The sequence below is a fragment of the Amblyomma americanum genome, chromosome 1, assembly GCF_052857255.1.
Source record: "Amblyomma americanum isolate KBUSLIRL-KWMA chromosome 1, ASM5285725v1, whole genome shotgun sequence".
Lineage (NCBI taxonomy): Eukaryota > Metazoa > Arthropoda > Arachnida > Ixodida > Ixodidae > Amblyomma > Amblyomma americanum.
Window position 1 is genome coordinate 175,586,591 of NC_135497.1, and position 23,207 is coordinate 175,609,797.

The 23,207-nt window shown below is 46.6% G+C and overlaps 1 protein-coding gene across 2 annotated transcripts in view; it reads right to left on the bottom strand.

The window, feature by feature from the left end:
- Positions 1–23,207, bottom strand: part of LOC144114236 (E3 ubiquitin-protein ligase MARCHF6) — a 98,025-nt gene that overhangs the window by 29,006 nt on the left and 45,812 nt on the right. For both annotated transcript variants that reach the window (XM_077647835.1, XM_077647834.1), the window contains exons 13-14: positions 19,765–19,968; positions 15,912–16,063 (exon numbers count right to left, since the gene is read on the bottom strand). In XM_077647835.1, coding sequence (XP_077503961.1) covers positions 15,912–16,063; positions 19,765–19,968 — 356 coding nt within the window. The remainder of the gene's footprint in view (positions 1–15,911; positions 16,064–19,764; positions 19,969–23,207) is intronic.

The following is a 23,207-nucleotide window of genomic DNA, read 5'->3' on the forward strand; positions in this document are numbered from 1 at the left end:
GGCATTAAATAAAAAAAAAAGGGCAGGGGCGGGAAAAGTGATAGTTATAAGCTTTAGTTTGCAGGGTAATAGCTCGAAAACAAAATTATGGCTCATGAAATGCTAAGCTGCAGTTAAGTAATGAATCTCGAAACATTTTAAGGTTGCGGAATATTTCCTCAAGGGTGAAGTGACGTCAAAGACTGCTATAGGAGAGGCATGGAAAGATGCAAAAAGACGCCTTGAAAAACAAGGGGAGGCAACTGCGTGCGGGGTCATTTCTCCTGCACTCCTTCGTAGCGACTGAAGGCATAGCGCCAGTAGTGGAATACCACCACAATGCGTGCTGTTCTCAACGGGACGTAAACCACCTAGCCCTCGCGTATAAGTGTCACCGTGCGATGAGCAAACGTGCCGTCGCAAACCAAACTACACAGCGAGATGCAGCACGCAAGTCACACTGTATGAGATGCAACTGCGTGGGGCTGGCTCCACAGCAACTGTTTTTCTCATCCAATTCTTTTTATTGTCCCCTGCAGCTTATAGTACACAGTCTCTGAGTACTAATATGAAAACTGCACAGGATGAAAGTGATCCCCCTGAATTGACCGCAACAGCGCACACAGGCTGCAGCTTTGTTATTAGACACTTCTGCACACGCCACATCTCATGGCACAGTGATGGAAAATTATTGCAGCACTGGTGCTCCTTTTCTTTCTTCATAAGCACGTTCCCCATCACTTGCCGACTGGATCGTGGCCCAATACTATCACATGCCACGTGGTGCTGCACCTCCTTTACTGACCCGCTAACGACCAGCAACCGCACCAGCAGCACCAGCCGCACCAGCTCTTGATTGGGTAGTGTACGAAAGCATCCAAAGTCAGAAGCCCTGTGTCAAAAACAGCATACCAAAAGCCCCACTGCACTGAGGTTAGAAGCACCATGCCATGGGGCATCTGCTGCGGCGAGGGGATTTTTTAATTCACGATCACCTGTTCATTGGTGCGATTATTTAGCGTAGTAAGCCACACGATGATATTCTATATGGCTGCATTCCTCAGAAACGTTCTTCTTTGTCAAGGAATCTGTTCAAGTTGAGAGCCCCTTTCTGTAACTGCTTTTCAAGGCCCTTCATCATGTTCTCTCTTTCATCACATTTTTGGTCTGTTTGAGTGCCTGAGCACCACATGAAGGCTGCAGCAGGGGCACTCGGCTTGCAGCTTCGTTTTTCTTGAGCATCCATGAAAGGAAAAATTTTTGGTTGTGCCTGCCAAGCATGCGGTTTTCTTCCGTATATGAAAGTAAACTTACTGTGTGTATGGATTTATTTCTCCGGATGAACAATATTCTCCTGCACATGTTTGGACTCATCGACCATAGAGCAGCTTATGAAGGTCCAATGGTGAAAAACTGCAGTCAGCTGCGGCAGAACTTTCATCAAGATGAGCAGAGCAGCATCTGATAGGCTGCCCCATCTGGCGAACTGCGAGGCAACCAATGCCTCGAGGCTCAGGGCAGAGGTGGGCCTCACAATTAGCCAGATAGGCCACCCTGTAAAATCGGCTGCTCTGCTTGTCTCGACGAAAGTTCTGCCGCAGCCGGCTGCAGTTTTTCACTGATTCTGGAAAATCCACGCAAGTTCCGATGTTAAATTCCTTATAAAAAAATTTGGATCACCATAAGCTAGCCTGTGGTCGGTGTTTGAGCCCAAATAGGCCAGTAGTTTGTGCGGGAGAATTTTTTACAACCCAGACCGATAAATAAGGAACAAGCAGTAGTAAGCTGGACACCACCACGGTGACAGCAACGATGGCGTAGAGGTAGAGCATCCACCTCGCGTGCAAGAGGACCGTGATTCGAATCCTGGTGCCACGCAATTCTCCACAAGGTTTCTTAAAAACAAAAAAAATCTGTCGATTGCATAACCAGGCCTGGGGTGCAGCCTGATCTCAGTGACCAGAACCGACAATGCACTCCCTCACCAGAACAGGATTTGGCCACCCTGGTGTAGTACTTGACCACAACCTTCTATGAACAAACGAATTAACCCTCGGCCCTCATTCCCCAGCGGATGCGAAGCAACTGACCACGCCGGCGGTCAGACCTGTGACGCAGCGGAGGGTGCTATGAATTTCTGGCTCCGGACAGGCTACATTGGAATCTGAACCTGGCAACGTTTAACGCTAGAACTTTATCTAGTGAGGCTAGCTTAGCAGTGCTGTTCCTAGTGGAAATTAAATGGGATGTCATAGGGCTTAGTCAAGTTAGGAGGACAGGTGAGGCGTATACAGTACTAAAGGACGGGCACATACTGTGCTATCGTCGATTAGCGGATAGACGAGAACTAGGTGTGGGATTCATCATTAATCAGGATATAGCTGGCAACATAAAGCAGTTCCATAGTATTAACGAGAGGGTAGCAGCTATTGTAATTAGGCTCAATAAGAGGTACAAGCTGAAAGTGGTGCAGAACTATGCACCTACATCCAGCCATGATGACCAGACTGTTGAAAGCTTCTATGAAGACATGGGGTTGGCAATGAATAAAGTAAAATCGCACTACACTGTATTGATGGGCGACTAATGCGAATGTGGACAAGAAGCAGGCTGGCGACCACGCACACGGTAGGCGACTATGGGATAGGTTCTAGAAATAGCAGGGGGAGAGTTATTAGCTGAATTTGCAGATGGAAATAATTTACGGATCATGAATACCTTCTTCTGCAAATGAGAGAACAGGAGGTGGACCTGGAAGAGCCCCAAAGGTGAGACTAAAAATGAAATCGACTTCATACTATGCGCTCAACCTGGCATCGTTCAGGATGTGGCCATCCTCGGAAAGGTGCGCTATAGCGACCACTGAATAGTAAGGTCTCAAATTAGATTAGACTTGAAGAGGGAACGGAAGAAGCTAGTGAAGAGGAAGTCCATTAACGAGTTAGCGGTAAGCGGCAAAGTACAGGAATTCAGGATATCGTTGCAGAACAGATATTCAGCTTTAACTGAGGAAGACAATCTTGATGTTCATACAATGAACGATAATCTGACAGCTATCATTACGGAGTGCACAGTGGAAGTAGGCGGTAGGACGGTTTGACAGGATACCACAAGTTATCTCAGGTGACGAAAGATCTGATTAAGAAATGCCAAAGCATGAGGGCGTCTAACCCTACCGACAGAATAGAACTGGCAGAGCTATCGAAGTTAATAAATAAGCACAAGGTAGCCGACATAAGGAAGTTTAATATGGAGAGAATCGAGCATGCTCTAAAGAATGGAGGTAGCCTAAAAGCGGTGAAGAGGAAGCTAGGCATAGGTAAAAACCAGATGTATGCATTAAGAGACAAGGAGGGCAATGTCATTAGCAATATGGATAAGACAGTTAAAGTAGCCTAAGAGCTCTACACAAAACTGTACAGTAGCCAATGTAATCGGAACGTTAATGAGAGAGACAGTAGTGCACAGCAATGCGTCACCCCGGCAGTAACAAAAGAGGACGTAAAGAAAGCCTTAGGAGCAATGGAAAGGGGAAAAGCAGCTGGGGAGGATCAGGTAACAGCAGATCTGTTAAAGGATGGAGGGGAAATCGTGATAGAAAAACTAGCCACCCTGTATACGCAATGCCTTATGACCTCGACCATACCAGAAGCTTGGAAGAATGCAAACATTATCTTAATTCATAAGAAAGGAGACGCCAAATATTCGCAAAATTACAACCTGTACAGGCTCTGTCCAAGAGCATGAATTTGGTGTGTTTTAGTTATGAGTATAGTCAAACCTCGATATATCTAACACAATTATTACGATTTATTGCCAACATCAAACTCATTTTCAGTATTCTTGACAAACAAGTGCAATTTTTTCTTTGCATACCAAAAGCAGGTGGTCATAAAAGGGATATACTGAACCCTTCAACATTTGGAAACAGGACAGCAGAGTGCCACCTCTTGATGCCACAACCTCCAATGGCAATGACAAGTGAAGGTTACACATTTCCAAAAAGCTAACAAGTGTTGGCCGCAATTTATGACATATAAAGATACTCAATCTTCTCCAACCTTGGCCTTGTACTACATTTTCACCTTTACATTTTTCCCTTAGGCATTACAAAAAGTAGCCCCTCACACCACAATCAAACTCACAACGCATTCAAGTACATAAGGCTCTGGACTTGCAGCTTGCCCTCAGTGCACAGACATGGACAACACAAGGACAATGAAATTCTGTGCCGTAATGAAATATGCAAGCTTCAAGAGATACTCAAAACATGAGCACCACCAATTATGACAGCTTTTATTTCAAATTATCCTTTTAGATAAAACACATACAAACAGGACCATATAAGACCAAATACACATAAGGCTACATGCTTGGAGTATTGCACTTCATTTACTGGTGACTATGCTGTAGCTCTTAAACCTTACCAGGAGTGTAACTCCCATTTAAAATCTGGGTGTAGTCAACACCAAGCCATGTTCCTGTAAGTGCAATAAAATCTTGATCGATGCCGACAAGAAAGAATAGAAGCGTGGTTTGTAAATGTATAAATGAAGTAGATTATGAGGCATTTCAGGTCTGCATTCCTTTCCAGTATCTTAATTTAGCAAATGGTTAAGCACACCGATTTTAAAATTCAACTGGAAAGGGATCAGGGAAAATCCACTATTGGCAACCCCTTACAACTATTCTTCATCCAAATTTCTAGCAATCCTGAGCAGTTCATTTAGGTGCCACACACAGCAAAACATCCTGCTAAACAATAAGTTTTGGACTGCCAAGTGTCACAAATTCCAAGGCACAATGCCTGCCAGAATTCATTTTAACACTGCTAAAAACACAAGTACACAGAAAAGAACAGACAATACTCGAGCTGGCTGTCAACTCAGCTTGGTTCAAACCACAGAATTTACTGAGGAACACAAAGTGTACATATAAGATTGCTTAGCGCATATAAAAAGCAAGAAAAGAGAACAAATTGTCCCACACAAGAGAATCAAAAAGCATATGTTTCACCAGCAGTGTTATTAACACGATGGTAACTCAAATCTCCAGGTTTATCCAAAAAAAATTGATTAACTCACACCGGCACACAACATTTATGTGGTAGAATGGACAGTTCAGCTAGTTTAGTTGGTAGCAATTGATTTTGGGTGGAACAGCGCAACGACAGACGAAACCACGAAGAAAAAGGACACACAGCACTCGTTTGTAGGTCCTTTTTCTTGTCTGTTCTTGCGCTGTTCCACTCAAAATGGACATTTTTGTGGTCAAACCATGGGACACGTCGAAATTTGATGTAGTGCAGTGATAAGTCAGACAAGGACGAACGTTTTACAGTGTCTTTTTCAATCTTTCATTCCAATAGAATCCAAGCACTTCGTGCAGGCACAAGGATCACACCTACTACGAGTTAGTCTAAGCATTTTTTAATAGTTAAACCAATGAACATGTGTGCTTCTTGAATATTTTATGTGCGACAAACTGCTTTTTTTTTTCTATTTGTGTGCATGAAACAACCGTGCATGTTCACCAGGCTCTCTTTGATGAATTCAGTGGTTTGAAAAAATAAATCAAGCTCGTTTGACAGTCAGTGCCTCTGTCGGCCAATCCTTCCTCTGCGCTTGTGTTTATCGCACTATCAAGCACCGTAGGTATTTATTTGAATGTAACAAGAGTTTTACTTTACTAAACACAGGCGAGAGAAGTCGCCCCTCGTGTTATAACTTAACAATATCCAGAGACAAAGGCACACTACACCATGTTTATTCGCATATTAAGTGATGCAGGTCAGCCATGAACTTCGAGAAACTAAAAAACTAAGTCAAAATGTCATAATGGTCAACCAACGGAAGCTCGAACTGCAAACGTGCAACTAGGGCATCCCGCACAACGCATCACATATCAAAGCAGCAGTGGGGTAGCGAGAGACCCGTAAGCAGAGACGGTGCACTTGTGCACCTAGCACAAATTCAGCACTTCATCCCAAGAAAAGCACGACAAAACAAGCAAGAGCCTTCATTTCATTCCATTAACATTTAGAAGATACCCAGACGTCTGTAGAATCACTGATCTCGCACATCAATGGCAGAAGTGCGCTTTGTGTGCACGAAAAGCTTGGCATTGCTACTGCAGGTGAAAAGGCATTGTCGTTGGTTTCCTCAGCATCAGTACATGACAAATTTTTCAGCGGCATTGAACTCATATGCCGCCACACAGTTTTTTGATGGCTCAATGCTTAAGACGATGGTCATGTAAATGCTCCCAAGAGTGGTAATCGATGTTTGGAAGGCATGACACACTGCGAGATTGAGCGACTGGGAGAAGTTTCGTTTTTACGACAAGGCCTATGAAGCACATGGTAGACATGGTGACAGCACAGCGGGACACAGCGCATATTTTTGTACAGATATTATCTGAGACTCTTTTGTATAGTAAAGGCAGCAGCAATTGCCATACTTGAAGGCTTGAAGACAGCCTCGCCTCACATTTCTATGAAAACAAGCAAAAGGACAGCCATTCTTTGAGGCACTTTTGTTTATAAATTTCTACCCAGCTTTCCACATGCTGCGAACTCATTCCTCGCATTACATCCGTGTGCTTTTTTTTTCTGTTTCACACTCACAAAAACAATTCTCTCATTAAATTTGTGTGGTTTTTTGTCCCCCTGTTTCGTGCTCACAAAATCGACCCTCGCGTTATGATGTGGTAAATACGGCCCTGATCAACCTGTTGGCTTTCTCTTCTTTTAAAAACCCTGTGAGGAGTCTCCCAACTGCTACAACTAAACAGCTCTGGAATGTACAAATCCCTTCAGCCTGGTCAGATACCAACCTCATATTGATTTTCTGTGGCATTTCCCGCCACAGAAAAACAATATGAGGTTCATGATGACAGTACACCGTAGTACAAGAACACATCAAATGCTGAGATCAAAGCTCATGCTGTAAAGCTTTCCTTTTTTTGTTCAATGGAAAACACCACAATGGCTCCTATACACACTAGTGTCCCATGATTATGCCACTACATGGAATGGGTCCAGGCTACTCTGGTATGAAAGTACTTTGACTTGAAGCCCTTCCTGAGCTTTTTATTCCAGCTAATCAAGCACAATACCACCCTTGCATAAACAGAAGCTCTCAATTTGAAAGGCACTATTTTGTCTCTTCACACAAGTTTAAAGGGCCTAACAGAACATTTTGTTTGCCTTTTGGTACTCAATGTTCATCAGCAGCGTAATCCTAAAGCAGTCTTAATAAGTACGATTGTCCCCCCAAGTGCTATCAAGAACCCTGCAGCATCTGCAGGCAACACAGTCGATCCCAGATACAGTAAAAGCTCGTTAGTTCCACCTCCACTAATACAGAAATCCAGATAATTCGAACAGCCGGCCCAGCCAACGCCCATGTATGTCTATGGCATCGGACGCATGCTTATTTAAACACTACGCTCTTGCAGCAGTTAATTCAAACAGGCTTCCAAAGGGAGGCTGCATCCAGGTACAGCTGCAGTGAAAAAAGATTAGCACAACTGACGTCAGTGGAGCCGCAAAATCGCACTGCACGGCTGGCGTGGCACCATGGTTTGAGAGCACGCCTGGCACTCTTGTTATGGGCATGTTCGTAACCGCAACGCCGAGCATTGCCATCTGCCACTCCAGTGGCACGCCACTTGTGCTAATCTTTTACCGCTGCAGCTGTACAGTCGAAGCCACATATATCGAACTCACAAAAAAAAACGTCTACTAGTTCAATGTAACGTATAATTCGATATAAAAGTAGCAGCAAGTTTAACAACATACAAACATATTGAGATGGGAAAAAAATGGATTTCTTTAATAGCCACTTACTTTGCGCAGATTGTTGAGTGAAATAGGCGTGAATTTATATTTCTTCACTTTCAATGTCTCTGAGAGAACACATTTTTCGATGGACTCCAAACAGCTGTGACTGCAGCCTTCTATCAATGTGCAATAGCAATGAACCATGCTGAGTGCATGGAGCACGTCGAAGCACGTGGGCATAAATTCTTTCAAAACCTCATCACAATTCTCATCAGTGGTGTCCTCATTATCTGTGATGTCGGCAGTGATGTCTTCCTTCGCAAGCTCTCCCGTGGTCTCAACGTCGTCCACAGAGAATAAGTCGCCTCAGGCTGCCCCATCACAAATAGCACCAGCAAATTCGGACAGCTGGTTCCAAGATATTCAAGACCCGCGACGGCTTCATCGAGCTCACCGGACAAAGAATTTGCTCTGTCTTCTCCGGGAAACCAGAGACCAGAATGTCGAAAGCATATCTGTATAGATTCGTTTTCGACATCATTCCACAACCTACTTAGCATAGACAGGGTGCCCGAGAGGTCGATTTTTGGGTCTCTTCCAGTCCCCGGGTTCTGCACGAGCCGTTCAATCAGACATTTCTACAAACCAACTTTTGGTCCAAGGGTCAATTGAAGCACCGACGCTACATTTGGTGGCAAGAAGCAAAGAGCAATATTGCTGGAACTAGCCCTGCAGCGGTGGGTACAGGCTTAACGATCTTGACCAGTCAGGTCGGCGTTCCTAGCCTTCAGCCGCTAGGCAAAAAAGTTTGCGGTTATCCATGCCCTTCAATTGGACCTGTAGATCACCAGAACTGAAAGCATGTTCTGCAAGCATCGCATAGACTTGCTTTTTTCGATCACGAGTGGTCAAAGCTTAGTTGATCCATCCATGTTCATGGCAAGAAACTTCAGATTTCTTCTCACATCGTTCAACTTGCTTGATAATTTCAGTTTCATGAAAAGGTAGGTTCTGCCGTTTCGCGGCTGCCATTGCGCGCACACAGAGACAACGAAAACTATGCGAAAATGCCAATAACAGCACAAGGCACCGTATGTGCGAACTGCACGACTTCATCATCATCATCAGCCTGACTACACCCACTGCAGGGCAAAGGCCTCTCCCACGTCTCTCCAATTAACCCGGTCCTTTGCCAGCTGCGGCCACCCTATGCCTGCGAACTACTTAATCTCATCCGCACACCTAGCCTTCTGCAACCCCCTGCTATGCTTGCCATCTCTCAGAATCCACTCCGTTACCCTTAAGGACCAGCGGTTGTCTTGCCTTTGCATCACATGCCCTGCCCAAGCCCATTTCTTCCTCCTTATTTTCACTAGGATGTCACTGACCCGCGTTTGTTCCCTCACCCACTCTGCCCGCATCCGGTCTCTTAACGTTACACCTACCATTTTTCTTTCCATGGCTCCCTGCACTGTCCTTAACTTAAGCTGAACCCTTTTCGTTAGCCTTCACGTTTCTGCTCCGTAGGTGAGTACTGGCAAGATACAGCTGTTGTACACTTTTCTCTTGAGGGATATTGGTAAACTGCTATTCATGATCTGAGAGAACCTGCCATATGCGCTCCAACTCATTCTTATCCTCCTAGTTATTTCCCTCTCATGATCAGGATCAGCTGTCAGCTGTCACTACCTGCCCTAAGGGAGTGTCGACAGTTGATGGAGGGCCGTTGTTCCAATCGCGGCGGCACCACCACTTGGAACGGCTAAACTGGCACAACGCTCTAAAAAATCAATATTCTGGTTGGCTAGGTACATGCCCGCCATCTACATCAAGGAAAATCCGCGTCATGATTGATCTGCGCATGCTGAATACCGTATTTACATGATTTAAGTTGACCGATTTTTTTTATTTGAAAATCCAAAGTGGAAGGAGAGGGGGGGTGGGTGGGGGTCAACTTACAATTGAAACCAAAGCTAGCGCCATAAATAAAGGCAAGATAAACGAGATATCAAGGTGTTCCAGTGTAGCTGCAATTTTGTTTGCTCTACGGCTCTGCCCAGTAGCATTCGGCTATTCTGTGCGCTCTTTCGGAAGGATTTTTCTTTATTTTTTTTTTACTTTCAACTGCGCACTCGCCGCTCCAGGGAGTGTCTACAGTTGATGGAAGGAACATTGTTCCAATCGCGGCGGCACCACCACTCTGAACCACTCACTTCTGGGAAGTGTCGGTAGCTGATGGAAGAGCCGACACCGCTCGCGCATAGCACGCATAGTTTCTCTTTGGCTCTGTTTGACACAATTTACAATTACCAGCCACGTTTTTTCCAGTTTTTAATGTAGTGCTTCGTTAACCGTCATTTGTGCTCTGGGTCCAGTAAGCGTCCAGCGCTTGTTCGCAGCTACATTCGAGATGGCTTTCATTCTTTACGCTGAAGAAATGAACAACTGCATGCTGCGCCACAAGTTCGACGTTTCAGAACGGGTGTACAGGTGTGGCAGCTGTAGCGAGGCCAAATTTTCAACTGTTTCACGCGATGGTGTGGTGGATGACTATGTTAGAACGACATGCTGTGGGACCACAGCAGCGATGACGACGGCAGTGCTATGAAGACTACGGCGCAAGTGTGGACAAGTAGTCCAGTGACTAATAGACTAATAGACTAATAGACTAATAATAATAACACAAAAGCGTTAAGGAGCTCATGAGGAGGAAAAGCCTGCATTGTCATTGCCGGCGCCGCCACAGTCTAAGGCTGCCGCAGGTCCGTCGTGTCGCTTTCGAGCTGGCCTTGAGCAGCTACTCCGTCAACGCGCATAACCAGCATCCCCCCCCCCCCCCCCCCCCCCCCCCCCCCCACTCTCCGCGCGTGGAGGTGGCCCTATGATGGTACGGTGTAATCCATTTAACGATACCAGATATAATGATATATCACTTAAAACAATCTTATTCGTAAGATTTATCAATTCTCCTATTGCCCCCCTGTAAAAATAAACCACATATAATGATAAAATGACAAAATTTGTCTGAAAGTTGGATAAAAAATAAAATACTTTGAAGCGAATGATGTGAAAACTTCGCAAATGGACCAGTATGGTGAAATCCATGCGGAGGCATTGCATACAGCCTTGGGAACCAAGCACTAAGTCGAGCCCACATATAACAACTCCACTTAAGACGAACTTTCGCAGCAATATAAGATAACCTGCCTCCAACCCCTTTGTGCGGCCAGCGCGCAGTATGTTTTCAGGCCGAGCCTCATCACAAGCGAACTGCCCGCCAGTTTCGTGCCGCTTTCAAGCAAGCTACCCTTTCACCGCTGACGCGCCTCCCAAGATTGCCCTCCCGCCCCTCCTTGCAACTCCGCTTCCCGCTCCTCACTCACTTGAAAATCCACGTGTGGCCTCCGCGATCAACCGTGCCGCCGCCGGTGCCGATCGCGGAGGCCACGCTTCGTGAAGCAGGCCTCCCGTGGGAGCCAAAAATGGCTGCACTGACGCTCACGGACGCCCCTCATTGGACCCTCCCCATCAAGCACTTTTGTCACTTTTGTTGTGTTGCAGACGTTCCATTGGCTTATTTCAAATCTCAGGCCCTGGTTGTAATTCGGGATGGCGGATGGGAACACCGTGCCCATTTCCATTGTATTCAGCGGTAGAGATGATGAAAGCGGCCTGGGCAGAGGTGACGGCCACTGGCGAGTGGAACTGCTTCTGCAAGGCCAGCTTCGTCAAATGTCTGATGTCGAGCCTAATGCTTTGAAAGATGACCAGCCCGGCGGTGATTTGTGGCAGCGTGTCGTTGACTCCGACATGGGGGGACATGACATTGGTTGGAATGATTTTATTTCTGTCGATAACGACACCGACACCGCGGAACCGTGCACGGACGAGGGCATTGGTTCTGAAGTGCGGAACGAGAGTGACGCGGAGGAATCGGGTGAGGATGAAACTTCGGAGCCAGCACTCATAAGCGCGCCTGTAGCAAAGGGCTACATAGAGAGCCCCAGACAACTCTTCTATGCCAAGGGCCTCGGCGAAGAGCACGCTTCTGCTTTAAATAAACTGAAAATCTCACTCATCGGATCTGCGCTGCAAAGACAGATGTCCACCACGGACTTTTTCGCAAAGAAAAAATTTTGTGTTTTGACAAGCAACTGTCTTTAAAGATGTGGTCCACTTACTACGAGCTCCAGGATATAACGAACGAACTCCGTGTGACGCTCATGTTCGTTATAAGCGGGCTGATCGTCACAATCACTGAGTATAGAGAGAAGTGCTTGATTGGCTGCCACCACACAACGCTTTCTCACACAAATGTAGTTTCCACCTGTTTGTGCTTTAGTGAAGTGGGTAAAAATGGCAGTGACTAAGCACAAGGCGATACCTCTCAACCCACCCAAAACTTTTGTTGTTGAGAATTTACCTTTTTTTTTCTTATGCTTTACCGTTTTTAGCGTGTTCCTTTGTTTCATGCTGTCCCCCAGTGCAGACCTTGTCAGCGCGCCAAGATGGTGTGGGCCGATAACGTCATGCCCTGTTTATCTCATGATGGGAGCTCAGCCGCTGCGGCGCTGGTGGCTAGCTTGGTGAACTTGACAGAGTGCCAAGACGCTGTGCATCCTTGACAGGAGCACCAGTCGAGGTGGCTACATACATGGGGCAATATCTACATGCATGAAGGAATACATGGGTGTGTTCTTTTTACTCTTTTTGTCGGTCCAGATACAACGATAATCGGTCATAATGATCAGATTTTCCAGTTTTCTCAATATCATTGCACTGTATCGCATTCTACTCTTAAAGGCGAAGCTTAAGCGTCCTCCAAGTTTTTCATTTTGGAATGTGCCCACAGGCACACCCGTTCTTTTTTTTCCCCTGACATGCAATATGAGGGGAGGGGAGGGGGGGTTGACTTACGTTTGAGTCGACTTACAATTGTGTAAGTATGATAGAACCAATTTCACCTGCAAGTCCATGCGGGAAAGCTGACCTTCCGAGATGTCAGACCAGAGAGAAAGGCAGCTTCTTGAGTCGTGAGTCGAGCGGAGTTGCCCGAAGCTTGATTTATCGGATGTGACGGCTAATTTTTTAGGGATATAGCCGTACATTTTCCTATGCATTCACGTTGTAGCTTTACGGTGCCTTAGAAATTATTTATATAAAGGATACAATCTAACCGAGTTCAACTGCACAACCGGCATGGTAAGAGATCGTTGAAATAGCCCTACTCAAAACCTGACTTCCAAGTTGCAGAGTATCTCGCACACCTCTGCACCTCTGACGTGCGCATGACGGCAGGCGTGATGAAAAACGGACAACTCCGTCTCCAAGCAGTCCAACCGCTTAGTTTCAGTTTCGCTTTTCTGAGCTTCGCAGCAGCTCGGATAGACGGCGGCTCAACCATCCAGCACCAGCCAGCCAGCCTAACCCAGCTGAGCACCATTTCGGATGTTGATTGCTGCATCAATGGTGTTTTCTTTGCCATTTTTTTTCCCTAGCTGTTTTGCCGCCGTTTCCATCGCTTGCATCCTCATGGTTCCATTCTTCCAGTGAGCCAAAACTACATGCTCGTTACGTGCAGTTTGGTGTTCATGCGGTGAAGCCTTCCCACATGCGAAGGTGTCGCTCATGATGGGTGTGACGCGGCAGCAGAGGAGCTCCACCACAGTGCACCGTAAGGATGTGGGAGGCCCTTATGTTTTCGCAGCAGTCGTGCTTCATGTTCCCAACAGTATGCATGCAATAAAGCATTGATGGAGACGTGAAAGACAGTGATTTCTGCACTGATTTCATCTTAAAATCAGGCAACCATTGCCCAGTCTTTCACCAAATAAAATTTATCACAATGCAGGTAGTTAGACTAACACTTTTTTTGGGGGTCATTTGATAAATAAAAAATTTCAGGTAATTCGAACAGTTTTATGGTCTCTTGGCATTTGAATTAACGAGCTTTTACTGTATATAAAGTCCAGATAAACCAAATTATTCAATTATTGCCTGTATCAAGCATTCAAATCATCTCCTTGAAAATCCCATGCAAAATAATGGCACTTTTGTTTGCATTTATCAAACTCCCGTTAAACAGAACAATCAATATATTGAACATGGTGCCGTGCCCCTGCGGCAAGTGGCCCTTCTCCTAAGGGCGCTCCCCTGATCACTTCCCTCGTACAGAGCTGGGTTGGCTGCGCAGCCTTGACATACCTAATGGCAGTACTAGTCATGTCAGGACGCTGCTAACCCTCACGAAAAGGGAAACATGGGGTGTGGTTGTTGATAGCTGTCGGTCTGGAGTACCCATTTTTAATGCGACACAGCTGTCATGCGGATAAGCCGGCGTGCAATGCACCACTTGTCATGCAGTGAAGCCAACCTAACTAACTGACTGAAGGCTAGCATCAGCTCTCGTGAAGCCTGTTTACTTGCTTTGCTGCCAATGGCATAGCGAAAACCATCTGTACCTTGATTTTAATGAGTGGTTATTGTATTTTTAGTGTACTGGTAAATGGACTGGACCTTGGACCTCTACTGACAGCTGGTGGCTAGTTCAAAAGCATCATCCACTGCACTCTGATGTGAAGTAGACTAGGCATTCCGCCATCCAGCGAACATTGCGCTGCCAGTATGTTGGCAAACTGCACATTGCTGCAGGCAGCGCATTGCTAGCGTGGGCGCACCGTATTCATGCTTCTAGGCTGGGGATATACTTATGTACAGCCTGGTGCAATTTGAAGGTTATCATGTTCCTTCCAGCTAAAACAGACCAAAAAATTTTTCCTGGCGTGACGGTCGTTTAGTCTGCGACAAACATGACATTGCAGGATAGAAAAATCTTTCGGCTAGTAAAGCTCATGTATTCGTTGAGGCATTCTTGCAAAAATAAACTGTTAGAGCAGTTTAATTCAAGTACCGTAAAAACCGGACTATACGTCGGACCGGAATATAGGTAGACTCCCCAACTAAACAATTCTAAAAATAAAAAAAATCTTTTTCAATGGAAAAAGTACTGAAGGACACCCTTACCTTGAAACAAATGCGACTCGACAGGTTGCACATTGGCGACAGTATTTATTTTCATTTAAATGCTGCTCGTATGTACACCTGGCCAATTTATTAACAGTATCACGCGCCCATCGACTCGCATGTTTGTTTCTGGCACACAGAAGTATGGCGCCATACAGCAAATCCCTTCCTCTTCATGAATCGCCGCACCCAGGATGGCGAGCCCTTGAACTGCACCCTCATGAGTCTAGAGGCACGCGCGATCTCTACCGCTTTCCCGCGGATGCATTCGACAGTCACAGCCAGCGATCTTGCACGCAGCGCAACCTTTCCTTCTAATTCTGGATACACTGCGGCCCGCCCACGAAATGATGTTTTCTTCTGGCTGCTGCAAGTTGTAACACGCAGCTTCTGCCTCCGCCTGTACTGAATGCTCTTTTCGGATACTCCAAAGTCGCGCTGTGCCGCCAGGTTGCCGTGACCTTCTGCGTACTCAATCAAGTTTTTCTTGAGGGCGACGGTGAATTGCCGACGGCTTCCGCTCATTTTGAAACAAAATGTGAAAAAGCAGCCTCTAACCAAAATAGCTTTGCAACTACGGAAACGCAAAATGGCGGCACTGCTGCTGATGGCGATGGTGATAGAGGGACGCTGTTGAGTTCAGCCGCCCATTGTTGCAAGACTTCCGTAGTTTTTCCGCCAATGACCGGTACATAAGACGCGGGTCGACCTTTCACCATGGTTTTTTGAAAAAAAGTTCGACCTATATTCCGGTTTTTACGGTAGGTTAACCCTGAAGTGATCACATTCAAGTCGCACTAGACTGTACTGCCATGTTATAGGTCAAATTAGCGATATATAGGACTACCTCATGATCCCCTTCCAATTCAATATATCTCGGATCAACTGTATTTGAGAACTACAGTTTTGAATAGTATTTGAAAAAGATTTTCCCAGTCCCTTCGGGATCCAGTTACCAGTATCTGTGCACATGCCAGTTTACTCAATGTTGAATACTAAGCTATGCCAAGAAATGTGTATATTAGTACACTACAGAAACCCTAAAATAGGTGTGCAAGCAATGTTAGAATCAGTATAAACATGAAGCTGGTATACTTGATAGCAAACAACAAAAAGATGTATTTACCTGGAGATGAGTACGTGGTATGGAAGGAAGCCTGGCAGGAGGAATTGAATAAGCCTCACAGGCACCCAAACCATGAGCAGCACTGTGGTGCCGAAAATCACCAGTGACACCAGGAAGCGGCGCACATGTTGCAAAATAGGCAGGTGGATCATCTGTTTAGCCAAGAGACAAGAAATAACCATAATGGTTTGAACATATCTGTTTTCAAATAAGACCACACATTTATCTCTAGTCAACACCTTGAATGTAGACTAAAAAATACACAGTCGAGCCCACTTACAGCGGCCGTAGATATAACAAACGCTCACTTATTAAGAATGAGTGCTGTGCTACTGTCAAAATATGCAATACGGCAATTGCAACTAGTCGCAGACACAACAAACTACTGTGGCTGCGCCACTCAGTTATAGCAAATGAGGAGGCAGCATAAACTCGCCCTGGTAACTAAAAAACTCGCGCTTCCAGCTTAACGCGGAGACTGATGAGCGTCTCTCAGTTACCGTGACACCGCCCAGAAGGAACATGCCGCCCTAGAAAAGCAAGACAAAGGCAGCATTAAAACTGCATGTAACAACCAGTCAAGCGCGCACCGGCTGGGAGAGGCATCCCAAATGGAAGCAGAAACATATTGGACACGAGACAGTGCCAGCATCGAAAGTGAAGCTAATGAGCATGGTCACGGAACAACTGGTGGCAGAGTTTTGAAAAGGTCGAATACTTTGCTGACCACGCTCGTCACGTGGTATGTGTCTCCTCCCCAGTCAGCTTCCCCTTTTGTGCTGCTGCCACGTGCAGGCAGAGCCAGATATCAGAAAGTGCAGCTGTACATCCTTTGTGCACGTGCGCTAGACTACTTTTGTCGTTGCATGGACCGAGGAGCGATAGATGACGCTGTCGAAAACACCATGATCAGACGCATGTATACTTGTGGCAGCACATCGTTGATGCATAATTGGCCAGATGTTGCATGGATGACTATACTTGTGTGGATGGCAACATCACAGAGCCATGCTCCGACGAATCTGACGAAGACATTGCAACGAAAGAACGAGCACTCCCCTACCGTTAGGAATCTGATTACAGTCGACGACCGAAAATTCGGACACCTGATTATTCGGTCATGCTTGATTATTTGGACTTTTTCGCAGGAAAAAACATTTTTTTCGGAGGGTCCATATCTCATATCATACCTCCGTCCTTCCGTCCTTCGGTCATCAACAAATGCGCGCGGTCAGACGGGTTTGTGTTCGTGCCGCTGCTTTTAAGCATCGTTCACTTTGACGCGATCCGGCAATTTAGTGGTAGCCCCCGGCGCCGGCCATTCGTGTGGAGATAACGCGAACATGCTTAACACCGGCCCTGAAGGTCAGGCGAGCGTTTTTTACACCAGGTTAAAAAAAACACACAGGACGGTGAAGAGTGCGTAACGTGAATGGCTATGCCTTGGCGCTTGGCAGCGAATGGCTATGCCTTGGCGCTCTGCCAAGTTCGCCGAGCGCGCCGCGCTCTCCCCCTCCCCTCCGCCACCCCTCTGGCAGGAGCTCTCCTCAAAAAAATTAACAAGTGGTGGTGTTATCAGCGGCGGGCAGCATCTTGGGGTGCTGCCAAGGTTTGCGCTGCGGACGGTCTGAAAACTGAGGAACCCGCTACAAACTGGTTGTGTTGGCACCGGAAAACACATGTTCAAATTGAATTTGCCCAAAATAAAATTTTCCTTGCCGCAAGCAAAACAAAAATTGCATGTTCTGACCACTGAAGGTAAGGAGCCTGCTAATTGCAATGAAAGACTTGAAAATGGTCTGACAATTTATGAAATCTACAAAATGATGGTAAAACAGTGAAACTATGTTGAAAATACCAGTGCATAAAGCACAGTGCCCCAATATTCCAGGCCCATTAAGTGTCGCTCACATGAGTTATCGGTTTTTGGTGCACAACCTTTTCACTTTGCAAGCATAACACCAGCCATTTGCAGCCATTAGCTGGGCTGCACACTTCACGGCGAATAACCTTTCAGTCATATACTAGGCAGCCTCCACCACGCTCTTTCACACCTGCTAACCTCTAAACTCTCGGCTTCTTCATGCCCTTTTCTTCTTGTGCTAAATGCATAGTGCCACCTCTTGAGAGTTTATCCAAAAAACATTTTGGGAGCACTTTTTTTCACACTTGGCGTGGGACAAAAAAGAGTGCTTTGCTTTTTTGTATTTTTTTTCTGGTGCTGCCATGCTGCTACATGGGGCTCCTTTATTTTTGCTCAGACTGCGTTGCAAATTTCTTTCAATGTGCGATCAGTACATTGAAAATTTCAGTAGTATTTTACTTATTTTGAAACTTCGTTTTTCGGCGCTTTTATACTTCAAGTAGCAAGAGTTCGCTGTAAATATCTGCTAAGTGATTTCACCAGCAATCACTTTTCATTTTGGCTTCGCTTCTGTATTACCTTTACAAGACTTCACGCAAAGACTAGCAAAAACCTGCATGTAATGAAAAATTTAGGACTTTATCAATTTCGCTATATTCATGGTTTACTGTGTCACTTAAGTTGCAAGAATAAAAGCGACCATGCTGCAAAAACAATGATGTCAATGTCAGCCTTTCCCTTTGTATTTGGTCGCCGCAGCTTCAACGGCATGGTGGGCCAGTAAAAAAAACAAAAAAAAACACCATGTATATGTACAGTACTCACGGATTGAAATAGGACATTCGGAGCGCTAGCCTTGCAGTGCCACGCAGGCATGTGGTAAACCACAGGCCGGCTGATTGGCTACTGGAAGGAACAATTCTGCTTTGTAGATGTTCTCCCTCTCACGCCATACCACAATGCACCACCTTGGTTCCATGAGCGTCTACGGGCGGCGCTCCATGAAGCGACGGCCACGCGCTCCGAATGTCCTATTTCAATCCGTGAGTACTGTACATAAAAAAAAGCAACAGTAATAAGCATAACATACATGTTGCCAGTCACAAAAAAAAAATTCTAACGACGATTACAATACTTCGTAATGCAAAATTTGAGAGCAGCTCTCTGTTTCGGTGGTGCCAACCGCAGGACCCTTTCAAAGGCCCCACCTAACCTCTACTTCGGCACCACGAACTCGTGGGCCTTCTCAGTTGCGGCGATGAGCTTGTGCTTCAGCAAGGCGAATGGCAGGGCCCTTTTGGTGGTGGCACTAAGCATCTGTTCTAGGCAGCTCGTTTAGCAGCAGCAGCAGACGTAGCATTTACACCGGCTGAGCCGCTAATTTTTCAGAAAGAACTGGCCGAGACTATTTTTTATTGTATTACATAAGCAGATGATTCATACTAGGAAGACAACACAGTGAGTGGCGTGGCTGACATGGACAATCTATCACATGCAGCATATTTCACAGCACCTCTCGCCAACGGAGCAGAGCGTGGCATGACTGCGAGGAAGCAGCACGTGGGCGTGTGCCGCTGCAGACAGACCTCCCCTCTCCTAGCCACCCTACCTCCGCTCATGCAGTGGCTATGGACGACGGCTAGCAGGGCGCGCACCACTCTGGCGCCGTCTACGAGCAAGCGGCAGTACTTTCGTTCGCTCGGCACGGCCGGTCTCGAGGAGAGCGCACTCCCCTTGTTCTCCTCCCCTCCCCTCGCGCTTGGTTACACTGATGGCAACGAGCTACAGTTACTGTGGACCCTCACTAATTCGAACTTTACTTAATTCAAAATTCTCGCTCATACAAACTTACCTCTTCAACATCAAGTGCAAGAAAAGGTTCTCCTTAATTCAAACTATGCATAAGCTGAACAAATTTTCAATGCCTTTCTAGTTTGAATTATAGAGATTTTGCAACTGCCTTGAATAAAGCCACAAAAAGTGCTTTACCTCTTGTATTGGATTGAAGTCTGGGTCATTGAGGTTCCGCAGAAACCACAGCAAACCTGGCCGGAGTACTTCACGCAGCAACAGCACAAATGATGCAAAGTAGAAGACATAAACCATGCCAACCAGCCAGTGCAGGAACATAAATGTCCCAGGAGCTAATTGAAAACTGGACTCCCGATCTGACAAAGTGGCATCCAACATGCTCTGCAAAAAACAAGAATACACAATTTTACTGCACGCTCCACATATAAATTTATGCCTGCACACACACTGCTGATACTGTAGCACAAAATGCTGATACCTTAGTTTATGAATATATAAAATTTGAGAATTACAGCTGCTATGCCTTCTCAGAAATTTTCCAGCAGGAGCTGTTTTTGCTAGCTTTCCACAACGGACACACCCATAGCACCGTAACCCAGCCACGCTGCTTCTGACCACTTTGTGCAGCACGGTTAGTGGAACGGATGATGGATGGTGCTACTGCACTTGTGCCAGTCAGAACGATGGGGGTCTGAGCAGGGATTACGTAATGGCGGCTGCTTCACGACAGTGTGTAGAGGGTGGGTGAGGAGAATTCTCAGAGAAGAGTGAAGTGCTTTAAAGGGACACTGAGGAGAAATTGAAGTTGGCTTGTATCGATAGAATACCAGCTCCTGATCACAAAAACGCCACTCTTACTGAAAACAAAGCTCTTGTAAGGTAGAAAATAGCAAGAACCAAAATACAGGTATCGCCACCACAGGCCAATCTCGCAAGTACAAGCGTGGTGACGTCATAGGACAAGAGACGCCACCTTGGAGGAATTTTCATTCCTACATGGAATCCACGAATCTCTGAGGCTGACAAAGGAAGATTGCGTGGTTCTATATTGAAACCGATAGTGCACTTTTATCACACAAGAATGACAGACAAAAGTCAACCTGATTGGAAGCAGAGAAAGCCAATGCTTGGTGGCTCCACAGGTGGCCAGAAGAGTTTCGGTTTGTTATGGCATTTCGCGTCTATGAGCTCTGTGTGCCCCGTGGTTTTGTTTTTGACGCGCCTCGACTTACAAGCGCCGAACTGCATAGGAACTCCAAGTGTTCAAGTGCTAGTTAACCTTTGAAGGAGCCTGTTAAGGCTGGTCAGATGATCGCCACGGTCAATGAAAAACTATGATGGCACGATAGTCGGTGATCGTACAAGGCAGTTAGCAGTATAAAGAGCACTTGTGTCTTCGTACGCTCGCCCGGCAAAACGTTCCTCGCTGTGCCAGTCAACTTAAAACTACTTAACGGAAATCGTTTATTAGGGACAAGCTACAAGGCAGTTAAGAAAAAGAGATTTGGAATCTGCAGAGACCGTGACTCCACTCTCCTCCAACTCGTTTGTTTGCAGCTCCATTTAACAGCTTCGGCAGTTGGGTGGAGTTGTTCTCTTGGAGCTCTCGGCTAATAAAATCCATTCCCAGTACACATTTGAAGGTACATGCAAGTGGGCAAAAGAACCCGATCCAGTGGACCCCGTACCTCCAGAAACGCTCGGAGCTCGTTGAAGCGTCGTGCGTCGGTTTTACTTTCAAGCCGCCAACTTTAAACGCGAGCGGCCTTGAGCACCCATCTGTTTTTTGTGGCAAAAAAAAAAAAAACCTGGCCCTTGCAACCATGGGAACCTTCTCGACGCCGCCTGCTGCACCGTGCAACAGCGCCGTTCAAGGAATCACAATCCATTGGCCCCAAAGCCTCGGCCAGCTCCCGATGGGCGCGACGCGCCGACCTTGTCCTCGCCTCTCGCGACTCCCCGCACTGGGGTTTAAGATATTTAATTAGCAACGGCTGCTCACTGAGGAAGGGGGAAACGACCCGTCGGTGCCTAACCTAACCGTGCTCCCTCAAAAAGGTCGCACGCTCTGTGGGGCTGAGGTCGCTGAAATGCAGGCCGGAGTTTTGTAGCGACAGCTACATTACGGTACCATTTTGAGCCTTCAGCATGGCTGCGCCGCCACGCTGTCACGTGGTTGTTCACATGGTGTGGAGCAGCTGCCGGCGGCGCGGCGCTGTCGCTGATCATGTGGTTCATCCCGTGGATCGTCACGTGATCAGCCACATGGTGCGGAACAGCTGCTGCTGCCGGCGGTGCAGCACACCAGTGAAACAGAGCTGCCACAGCTGTGCACATGCGCCGTGTCAAGTGGGATAAAGATGAAGAAGGAACGCCCAGCAAAACGGAGCGGCAAAAGACTGACTTAGCAATTCAACTGAGCAAGTTCCACTCGGCCAGCTGTAACTATTGCATCACTCCAGGTTTAGCCAGAGCTAAACCACCACCAGTTTTTTGTGAGAAATTCGTTGTCGGGTTAGCGAACGGGATCCATCGTAACGCTGGCAAGACGCTGGTGCAAATGTAAATGAATCGACGGTGGTAGCGACCCCCGATAGATGTCTTCAACGTGCGGCAGCGGTAACTTTCATTTCGGCTGCTGCTAGTGCTAGACCGCACCGCTAGCCGCCAGAAATCACGGGAGTCTGCGTCTACGTCATGTTTCATGTCACTCCGTCCTATGACGTCATAAGAGGGTGCCGAGTTTGAATCGGAGTGACGGGAGAAACTTTTTCAGCTTCGAATCCAAATTTCTTTGAAATAAATGCATCTTTCGCTCCCGGACAAGCGGCAACAAAGCCATGAAATGCCGAACAATCAGATTTTGCTAACACAAAAAAATTGATAGAGTTCTCCTCACTGTCCCTTAAAGCAGTATTCACACGGGACCTCGGCATGAAGTGCTGCACAGAAAATCATCCAAGCATCCCCGTCCAGTGGCACTCATGGCACTCACTCCCCCGCACTGCATTCACATGGACAGCCAGAAGCAGAGGGGGCATTTGTTACCATACGAACCACCAGATAAAACAGGGGACACCACCCAAAAATAACACCGTTAAGGCTGCGCCTGTGAAAAAAAAAAGGGGGGGGGGGGGGGGCACATGGAGAGAGGATTGTCCATGTAGCCCAGCAAACAGTCCCCATCTCCACTGACAAAGCAAGACCAAAAGCTGCATTACTGCACTGCCCATCAAAGGTGCGACCTATGCCCAATCCCTCGTTTTAGGCGGGATTCATCGCTAATGTGAATACTGCTTTAGTGATGGCACTTGCACTGCAAGGTCGCCTTGAGTGTAGTGGGTAGGTGAAGAAGATTATAGGAGAGGTGGGAAAGCTTCCGACAGACTTGGAGTAGATGTACTGGCAATGAGCTGAACACACCAATGAGTACGCGTGTGGGAAATACGGTGGGTCAGCGAGGGAGTTTTGACAGTACAGGAGTAGGTGGCACTGGGGCGCCAAGCTACAAGCACCAACAAGTACACACGCGGGTAAGATGTAGAGAGTTTGATGTGAGACAGTTTGAACACTGTTGGATGGCGTGAAGCAATTTGGTAAGAAGGTTTCTTGGCGATGCT